Here is a 10,936-nt window from a genome sequence, read left to right as displayed (position 1 = left end):
TAAATAATGCTTGAGCAAGTCAGTGGTCATTAACTCTTTATCCTCTGAGAGCTACATGTCACATTGATGTCTCATCCGATTTTAACTTTTAAAAATCATTCAGAAAGCAATTCTCTTTCCTGGAACAGCTATAACTTGGGGTGCATTATTCTGAAGCATCTGCTTTCCTAGCATCTCTCCCTTTCAGTGAAGTAGAGTTGTGACTGGCATTGCCAGATGCAAAATTCTTGAGGAAGTTAGTTTTTCCCTTTTCCTTTATTTCCTTCTTTTGTTTTCCCTTTTCCTGCTCGCTCACTGTCTGCCAGTGCTCTGATTCGTGCTTTACCCAGTGGTGTCTTGGCGTACCAAACCTGGAGAATCAAAAAGCGTGTGTATGTTTTAATAAAACTTAAAACAAAAACAAAGTAGTAAAACTTTTTACTAGTACCATGGAGCATTTCTTAAAAAAACCAAAACAAACAAACCCCAAAAAACCCCAAAACTCCCCCCCCCCCCCCCCCCCCAAAACACACCAACAAAAAAACCCCACAACAAAACCCCCAAAACTTAAAATCCTGGCTGGCTTGTGGAGAAGCAGAAGTGAAATCCTCACATCTCTTGAGAACATTATTATAACAAGAAGTACAGAAATTGCTCGCTTGAAGTGTGTCTTGTTAACAGAAACACTTAGTTGGGCCATTTGTGTTACTATAGTTATGGAGATGTTGAACTTCTATGATCAACCCTATTTCTGAGGTATACAGCTCTTGTCAAAGCTCCCTCTGGTCTGAAACTTGGCAATAGACAAAGCATACACTTCTCATGGCTCTGAAAATCAATCCAGATAGTTTTTATTTCAATGAGAGAGCTTAAGAAGCAAAACAAACCCAGAACATTAAAAACCTGTTTATTGCTTTCAGATGCCTGTTCACAGTCCTGTGACTTGTAAATGATTTTGGTATAGTTGGTCTGAAAACTTGCCAAGCTCCTGGACTGTTATGTCAACAAGGCAGTTCTAGGCCATGTGAAAATAATGTAAAATGAAGGAGAGGGTAGTGCTTTAAAGTTCCGAGTGTGTAGGAATTAGTATTTCCCCATATGTATGTACAGGAACCTTTAGCAACAAAGTCTTGCCTACACCAGAGATTAAAATGCCACTATGTGTTGACATGATTGATAAAATGCCTTTCCTCTTAACCGTATTCATCCATGTGTTGCCCCAGGAATGAATGTCTTTCCTCTGACTGCTATTTAATGCCACAACTGTGTCTCCTCTGCCCTTCACTTGGGTAGTCTTCAACCTTCCTACCAATGTGGCACCCTTTTCCATACGATTCATCCAAAATGCTGCCTCCAGTTTGAGCCTGGTAGGCTACCCCTAGTAACTTGCTTTGTCCAGTTTCCCAGTATGTGTTACAGACAGGCAGCAGCAAGAGAAGTAGTTGGGAGAAGAGGTATTGGAAGTGTATAGGGAAGAAAATCTCTTGATGTTCTTCTCCTGGCCCCAGATGGTCCTTCTTGGTGTCATGCTTTTTAAAGGCTTCCTCTGGGTCCCAGAAAGAGGTTGATGACAAGCACCCTATTTGGATCTCTTGTCTTGCAGATTAAATACTGTCAGCAGGTAAATAAAGTCTGACAGCTGTCAAATGTCCAGCTGGCTGCTGAGCAGCCCTAACACTGTGATCTCTGCTCTAATTGTCCAAATTAGCTGAGTACCCCTCCTCCAAGAACCCTCACTCCACTGATTAAAACATCATGAAACCTGTTGTGCACCCATATCTAGATGGTGTCATGTGAGGTGTTTGGGAGGAACCCCTGGGCTCTCAGTGCAGAGGCCTGGGCAATTGGATTTTGCTGTCCTAAAGATGGTCTCAGGCCAAGCTATTCCTGTGTCAGGAAGAACAGACACAGCTGGGACAACGTGGAGCAGGGAGAGGCCTGGAGATGGCTGTTTATGGTCCTTTACAGGAGTGGGATATGAAAGACAAGATGGTGGTTGTGGCTATTGGCTCAGGGAGGAATTGACTTCCCCAGCAGTAGGTAGCAATGTCTCTGGCCTTCCACGCATGACAGGCCATGAGACCATAGTAATCCTATTTCCTCCACCAGATTTGTTGTCCTGGGTATGATGTTCTCCAGACCTTAAGTGACAAACACCTGCCAACAGCTTGCTGGGATCTTGGTAGGATGGAAAGCACTGTCTGGTGGGTGCAGACTGGGGAGGTCATCTCACTGCCCGCTCTGAGCTGATAAGGGACTCTGCTGCATGTGGCAGGAGGAGCTGAGTGACTTATGATGTCTTCTCTTGTTCCCTTCCTATTTCTTTGTGCATATATTTCAATGCAGTAAATCTACATGCCTGTTGGCATGCGATGATGGCTGCTTTTGACTCTTTAGCTAGTGGAACTGCTATGTGAGATTAATGAAGCCACCTCCTCAGATATGGTTAAAATAAAGGTAGATTTATCACTAATGCACTAGCATCTGAACTGGTGATGAAAGTAAGTTACTGACCGTAAGTGACTGATCAGAGTTAACATGTTTGCTTGTTGGAGGAATGATGGCCACAGTCTTTCGTATGGGTTTTCTTGCATATTGTAAGTATTTTGTACCAGTCACTGCCAGGCACAACTAGTGTGCTAGTTGGACTGCCCTTTGCTCCTCTAGGACTACTGTTATTTCTGTGTAAGGATTTGTATCAATCACACTGGTGCAATAATTTATAATTTCAAAAATGTGGATGTATAATTGGGACAGAAATTTGAGTAAATCGAATTAAGAAATCACATTATCACAAATTTTGTATTATTTATATTAATTGGAACACTGGCAGAATATAAATGTCAAATGGGGAGATTCATGTTTCCAGTGAATAGAAATCAAAGATTCATCACAGCACTAATCTTTACTTTGAATACTGCATTTCAGCCACCCCATTTCAAAAAGGACAAAGCAAAGCAACAGAAAGGGTCCAGTGATGGCAATGATTAGAGGCTCAGGAAGAGGGGCTTCTGTGTGAGAAGAGATGAAGATACTGGAGTTAATTAATGCATGAGGCCATTTTGACAATCCTCTTCCCCTGTGCCATATTACAGGTGCTGGGGCAAGGCTCTATGACATTTAAGGGTGTCGTGGTTTAGCCCCAGCCAGCAACTAAGCACCACGCAGCCGCTCGCTCACTCCCCCTACCCCGATGGGATGGGGGAGAGAATTGGAGGAGTAAGAGTGAGAAACACTCCTGGGCTGAGATAAGAACAGTTTAATAATTGAAATAAAGTAAAATAGTAATGCTAATAGTAACAGTATAATAATGATAATAATAATAATGATACACGAAGCAAGTGATGCACAATGCAATTGCTCACCACCCGCCGACCGATACCCAGACAGTTCCCGAGCAGCGATCGCTGCTCCCCGGCTAACCCCCCCCAGTTTATATACTGAGCATGATGTCATATGGTATGGAATAGCCCTTTGGTCAGTTTGGATCAACTATTCTGGCTGTGCCCCCTCCCAGTTTCTTGTGCGCCTGGCAGAGCATGGGAAGCTGAAAAAGTCCTTGACTAGCATAAGCAGTACTCAGCAACAACTAAAAACATCAGCGTGTTATCAACATTCTTCTCCTACTAAATCCAAAACACAGCACTATGCCTGCTGCTAGGAAGAAAATTAACTCTATCCCAGCCGAAACCAGGACAGTATCCACCCCTTATTCTATACCATCTAAGTCATGCACAGGCCCTCCCCTTTCCAATGTGTTCCAATTAATCACCACCACTTTCCCTATCTTGATATACACACAGATATCATTCCCTTCGTCTATGGCCCATCCCTCTAAAATGTCCATTGAGTTCATTTAGTCCATGACTTTGGGTTCCATCTGTCATCACAGTCTTTCAGAGCAGGAGAGGTGGTGTGCAGTGTTGGACTGTTGCATGCTGAAGTCAGTTCTCATTCCAAAATGGTTTCATCAAAGTTCATTTTCATTAAGCTGGGCAATTCTTACTGCAATACCATTGATGTGGCATATAGCAATCATAATATACAGTATTATATACTTAATATTAACCTACTATATTATTATATTAACATGCAGTTAAGAGATAACATATAGTTAAGAGATAACATACAGTATTATAAAGCAATTAATATTATACAATTCAGTTCATTAGCTATTTTCACCCAAAATTAAATTCCCTTGAGGTACACATTGGGCTTCCCCATCCTTTCGCATCACCCACCAAGTGCACCCAGGTCCTTGAGCAAAAGCAATCCCACGAATGGGTTTGCCTTTGCCAGAGGGGGAAGTAACCCAGACTGTCTTCCCCAGCATATTTTTCATGTGCACTACAGGAACTTTATCTCCTTCTACAGTACGTAAAAGTTTTGATTGGGCAGGGCCAGCTCGATTGGCAGATCCCCTGGTGTTGACTAACCAGGTGGCTTTTGCTAAATGCGTATCCCAATGTTTAAACGTCCCACCACCCATTGCTCTCAGGGTAGTCTTTAACAATCCATTGTATCGCTCAATCTTCCCGGAGGCTGGTGCATGGTAAGGGATGTGATACACCCACTCAATGCCGTGCTCTTTGGCCCAGGTGTCTATGAGGTTGTTTCGGAAATGAGTCCCGTTGTCTGACTCAATTCTTTCTGGGGTGCCATGTCGCCACAGGACTTGCTTTTCAAGGCCCAGGATGGTGTTCCGGGCGGTGGCATGGGGCACGGGATATGTTTCCAGCCATCCAGTGGTTGCTTCCACCATGGTGAGCACATAGCGCTTGCCTTGGCGGGTCTGTGGGAGCGTGATGTAATCAATCTGCCAGGCCTCCCCATATTTATATTTCAGCCATCGTTCACTATACCCAAGGGGCTTGAACTGCTTGGCTTGCTTGATTGCAGCGCATGTTTCACACTCATGAATAACCTGTGCAATACTGTCCATAGTTAAGTCCACCCCTCGATCACGAGCCCATTTATACGTTGCATCCCTTCCTTGATGGCCTGAGGCGTCATGGGCCCACCGAGCTATAAATAATTCACCCTTATGTTGCCAGTCCAAATCCACCTGAGCCACTTCAATCTTAGCAGCCTGATCTACTTGCTGGTTGTTTTGATGTTCTTCAGTGGCCCGACTCTTAGGTACATGAGCATCTACATGACGAACTTTTACAACCAGGTTCTCTACCCGGGCAGCAATATCTTGCCACAATGCGGCAGCCCAGATTGGTTTGCCTCTGCGCTGCCAGTTGCTCTGCTTCCATTGCTGCAGCCACCCCCACAGGGCATTTGCCACCATCCATGAGTCAGTATAGAGATAAAGGACTGGCCACTTTTCTCTTTCAGCAATATCTAAAGCCAGCTGAATGGCTTTCACCTCTGCAAACTGACTCGACTCCCCTTCTCCTTCAGCAGTTTCTGCGACTTGTCGTATAGGACTCCATACAGCAGCTTTCCACCTCCGATGCTTTCCCACAAGACGACAGGACCCATCAGTGAACAGGGCATATTGCTTTTCATTTTCTGGCAATTTATTATACAGTGGGGCCTCTTCAGCACGTGTCACCTCCTCCTCTGGTGATATTCTAAGGTTTTTTCCTTCTGGCCAGTCCATGATCACTTCCAAGATTCCTGGGCGACTGGGGTTTCCTATTCGAGCCCGTTGTGTGATCAATGCAACTCACTTACTCCATGTAGCATCAGTTGCATGATGTGTAGAGGGGACCCTCCCTTTGAACATCCAGCCCAACACCGGCAGTCGGGGTGCCAGCAGGAGCTGTGCTTCAGTACCAACCACTTCTGAAGCAGCTCGAACCCCTTCATATGCTGCCAGTATCTCTTTCTCAGTTGGAGTATAGCGGGCTTCGGATCCTCTGTATCCCCGACTCCAAAACCCTAGGGGTCGACCTCGAGTCTCCCCTGGTGCTTTCTGCCAGAGGCTCCAGGTAGGGCCATTCTCCCCGGCTGCAGTGTAGAGCACATTTTTAATATCCTGCCCTGCCCGGACTGGCCCAAGGGCTACTGCATGAACTATCTCACGTTTAATTTGTTCAAAGGCTTGTTGTTGCTCAGGGCCCCATTTGAATTCGTTCTTCTTCCGGGTCACTTGATAGAGAGGGCTTACAATCTGGCTGTAATTTGGAATATGCATTCTCCAAAACCCCACAACGCCTAAGAAAGCTTGTGTTTCCTTTTTGCTAGTTGGTGGGGACATAGCTGTTATTTTGTTGATCACATCCATTGGGATCTGACGACGTCCATCTTGCCATTTTATTCCTAAAAACTGGATCTCCTGTGCAGGCCCCTTGACCTTACTCTGTTTTATGGCAAAACCAGCCTTCAGAAGGATTTGGACTATTTTCTTTCCCTTCTCAAAAACGTCTTCTGCTGTGTTGCCCCACACAATGATGTCATCAATGTACTGCAGATGTTCTGGAGCTTCACCCTGTTCCAGTGCTGTCTGGATCAGTCCATGGCAAATGGTGGGGCTGTGCTTCCACCCCTGGGGCAGTCGGTTCCAGGTGTACTGAACACCCCTCCAGGTAAAAGCAAACTGGGGTCTGCACTCTGCTGCCAAAGGGATGGAGAAAAATGCATTAGCAATATCAATTGTGGCATACCACTTAGCTGCCTTTGACTCCAGTTCATATTGAAGTTCTAGCATGTCTGGCACGGCAGCACTCAGCGGCGGTGTAACTTCGTTCAGGCCACGATAGTCCACAGTTAGTCTCCACTCCCCATTAGACTTTCGCACTGGCCATATGGGACTGTTAAAGGGTGAGCGAGTCTTGCTGATCACTCCCTGGCTCTCCAGTCGACGAATCAGGTTATGGATGGGAATCAGGGAGTCTCGGTTGGTGCGATATTGCCGCCTGTGCACAGTTGTGGTAGCAATCGGCACCTGTTGTTCCTCAACCTTCAGCAACCCTACAATCGAAGGGTCCTCTGAGAGACCGGGCAAGGTGGACAACTGCTTAATTTCCTCTGTCTCCAAAGCAGCTATACCAAAAGCCCACCGGTACCCTTTTGGGTCCTTGAAATACCCTCTCCTGAGGTAGTCTATGCCAAGGATGCACGGAGCATCTGGGCCAGTCACAATGGGGTGCTTTTGCCACTCATTCCCAGTTAGGCTCACTTCAGCTTCCAGTACAGTTAGCTGTTGGGATCCCCCTGTCACTCCAGAAATACAAATGGGTTCTGCCCCTCTATAGTTTGATGGCATTAGCGTGCACTGTGCACCAGTGTCCACTAGAGCCTTATACTCCTGTGGGTCTGACGTTCCAGGCCATCGAATCCACACAGTCCAGTAAACCCGGTTGTCCCTTTCCTCCACCTGGCTGGAGGCAGGGCCCCTCTAACACTGGTCACAGTATTCGCTGTTCACTTCCTGTAAATGTGAATCAAAAGTCCCCTGATCAAGGTCGGAAGTAAAATTAGCCCTCTTACTCTGTCTTGGGAACTGCTCACTGGAAACTGGAGCTGCAATCTTCCTGGGAGAACCGCCTTTCCTAATAGTTTTTCCTTGCAACTCACGCACCCGTGCCTCTAAGGTTGAGGTGGGTTTTCCATCCCACTTTCTCATGTCCTCTCCATAATCACGCAGGTAAAACCACAGGGTGCCCCGTGGTGTGTATCCTCTATATCCTCTCTCTTGAGCATAGGGACGTTGACTCCTAATGGCTGAGACACTGGTCCGTGCAGGTGGGGAGTAGGACAGATCCTCTCTGAGTTGTTGGAACTCTTGGCATATTTTTTCAGACAGTTTTTCCACAGCCGAGACACAGGCCCGTAGGGAGGAAGAGAGCTTTTCTTCGTAGTCCCGGAGTTGTCTAGCCACTTCATCCACCGTTGGTGCCTCGTCGTCTTTCCAGGCTAGTATTGCCAACGAGTTGGAATACGATGCTGGTGCGCTCCGTACCACCTTCCGCCACATGGATTGTGTGCACCTGACTTCATCTGGGTCTTTGGTTAACTGTTCATCATTCAGGTCACTGTAAATCACCTCCAGCACGCCTAATTCCCTCAGGTACTGGATACCCTTCTCTACGGTGGTCCATTTGCTTGGGCGGTATAAAACATCCTCCTTGAAGGGATACCTTTCCTTCACGCTTGACAGAAGTCGCCTCCAGAGGCTGAGCGGTTTTGCCCCTTTTCCAATTGCTTTGTCAATGCCCCCTTCCCTGGAAAGGGATCCCAGCTGCTTGGCTTCCCTACCCTCTAAATCCAGGCTACTGGCCCCGTTATCCCAGCATCGGAGCAGCCAGGTGATGATGTGCTCGCCTGGATGACGACCAAAATCTTTTCGCATATCTCGCAGCTCACTCAGGGATAGGGATCGGGTGGTCACCATCTCATTTATGGGTTCTTCCTCCTCTGGTTCTCGTGATGGCCCTGGTTCATCTTCATCCCTTACTAAACGAACTGATTTCCTTGTGTATTTTTTCTTCTGTATAGGGGCAACTGATACTGGCGCAGGTTGGTTCTCTGGTTTAGCCGCAGTGCCTGCCACTGGGGTTGGAGTGGCTGCAGTACCTGTGGTGGGTGTTGGAGTAGCCGCAGTGCCTGTGGCTGTGGTTGGAGTAGCCACAGTGCTCATGGCTGTGGTTGGAGTAGCCACAGTGCCTGTTGTTTTGTCATCAGATCCAGAGACCCTCTCTTTCCCTTGAGGGTACTGAATAGTGTTGAACAGGGCTCGATAGGCATGGGCCAGTCCCCAGCATGTTGCAATGAGTTGTGTCTCTTTGGAGTTGCCAGGGTGAGAACATACTTCTTCCAAATACTTTACTAGTTCTTCAGGATTCTGCACTTGTTCAGGGGTGAAGTTCCAAAACACTGGAGGTCCCCACTGCCCTAGGTACTTGCGCATACGATCCCACACACCCTGCCACTCATAACTCTCCAGCCTTGGGGCAGATCTCTGGATGATATTCTTAAATTGCTTACTAACCTTTGTCAAAACCAAAACAATATTCCCAAGAAGTATCAATAGAAGTATCTTAACTGCCCAGGGATGTTCAAAATACTGAAAACTTTCTGTAATGAGGGAGGAAGCATTATAGAATAAGGTAATGAAGGTGCCATTCTGTAGTTCCTCCACAACAGACGTCTCCGAGGGAAAGGTATAATTGCTAACTCTCTCCATGAGGTGGTACCCGAAGTACAGTAATGACTTGTGTATAAAACCCAGATACAAAACCATGCTCAAGGTCAGGATTTTGATAAGGAACCTCCCAATCAAAACATCCTTAATCACTACAGAGCATAGCGCAATGCACAGACCAACACCAAGCTTTAACATGCACAGCCAAGAAAAGAACATGGTACAGATCAGATGAACTAATATCATGACCGGCAACTGTTAACAGACTCCTTAATACACTCTAGTTAATCTGTTCTTATCTCAAACCCTTCGTGCCCCACGTTGGGCGCCAAAAAGGACTGTCGTGGTTTAGCCCCAGCCAGCAACTAAGCACCACGCAGCCGCTCGCTCACTCCCCCTACCCCGATGGGATGGGGGAGAGAATTGGAGGAGTAAGAGTGAGAAACACTCCTGGGCTGAGATAAGAACAGTTTAATAATTGAAAGAAAGTAAAATAGTAATGCTAATAGTAACAGTATAATAATGATAATAATAATAATGATACACGAAGCAAGTGATGCACAATGCAATTGCTCACCACCCGCCGACCGATACCCAGACAGTTCCCGAGCAGCGATCGCTGCTCCCCGGCTAACCCCCCCCAGTTTATATACTGAGCATGATGTCATATGGTATGGAATAGCCCTTTGGTCAGTTTGGATCAACTATTCTGGCTGTGCCCCCTCCCAGTTTCTTGTGCGCCTGGCAGAGCATGGGAAGCTGAAAAAGTCCTTGACTAGCATAAGCAGTACTCAGCAACAACTAAAAACATCAGCGTGTTATCAACATTCTTCTCCTACTAAATCCAAAACACAGCACTATGCCTGCTGCTAGGAAGAAAATTAACTCTATCCCAGCCGAAACCAGGACAAAGGGAAACAAATTTAAAACCAGTAAAAGGAAATACTTTCTTAAGGGCTGTAATTAATGCAAGGAAATTATTGCCATGGGATGCTGAGGACAGTATCATTTTAGCCATGTTCAAAATGAAGTGCTGCCTGCATACTTTGTGCTGTACAAAACAGGTACATTCATAGTAATTGGAATAATATTTTCAAGTTAAACTTGCACTAAATACTAGCTCTCGTGTTTCAGGGTACAAATGGATTACTACTTGGAGCTGGGAATGATAGGGGCTTTTTTCTTTGCTGCAACACTGAACCATTAGCCTTTCCCTGAGGAAAGATATTGGTTTAGATAGGAAACATGAGGAAAAAAAGAGTAATTTGCCAAATATCACAAATGCTGCCTATGTTGAGTGAGCCAAATTGCTCTAAATGGAAATTGGAAAGTATTCAACAGGGCTGGGAGAAATATGCACTATCATTAGGTTAGCAGTGGAAGAAGACTTGGACAAAGTTGTTAGAAACTGCATCCTGTTTATTGTGCGAGGCACTGTAGGGATTCAAAACCAGAGAGGATTCAAAGAGCAGAATGAAGACAAACCTTTTAGCCAGGAGAACTCAATGGTTTATAAGCACATCTGAGTAGAAGTTCAGGGGGGTATGGGACTGAGAAAGCTCTTTCAGGGTCTCTTGGCTTCTGTACTGAAGTCCTAACCCATTTGGAGCCCCTGGTGTGGGCTGCCTGCAGCTCTTCTTGGTACTTAGCAGGGCTGTCCTGTTCAGTGGCTAAGGCTTTTACTAGTGTTTAGTAGGCTTGAAGTGCCTCTGTCAAGCATTGTGCTGTTTTTCTGTGGTGTTAGTGCTGCTAAGCTGTCGTGTTGCACTCAACTAGCTAGTTCAAGCCCAGTTCAGCTGTCTCTAAGCTAGACTGAAGTCGCTGCAGTAAATAAATTGCAGACCTGTACTTAAGCCTCAT

The 10,936-nt window shown here is 46.0% G+C and overlaps 1 protein-coding gene across 1 annotated transcript in view; it reads right to left on the bottom strand.

Moving 5' to 3' along the window:
- Positions 1-236: 236 nt before the first annotated feature.
- Positions 237-10,936, bottom strand: part of DRC11 (dynein regulatory complex subunit 11) — a 118,514-nt gene continuing 107,814 nt past the window's right edge. Inside the window, exon 19 of the mRNA XM_075711189.1 lies at positions 237-350. Coding sequence (XP_075567304.1) covers positions 237-350 — 114 coding nt within the window. The remainder of the gene's footprint in view (positions 351-10,936) is intronic.

This window comes from Pelecanus crispus, chromosome 5 (genome assembly GCF_030463565.1).
Source record: "Pelecanus crispus isolate bPelCri1 chromosome 5, bPelCri1.pri, whole genome shotgun sequence".
Lineage (NCBI taxonomy): Eukaryota > Metazoa > Chordata > Aves > Pelecaniformes > Pelecanidae > Pelecanus > Pelecanus crispus.
Note: the sequence above shows the minus strand (reverse complement) of the source record. Positions and strands in the feature narration are given on the sequence as shown.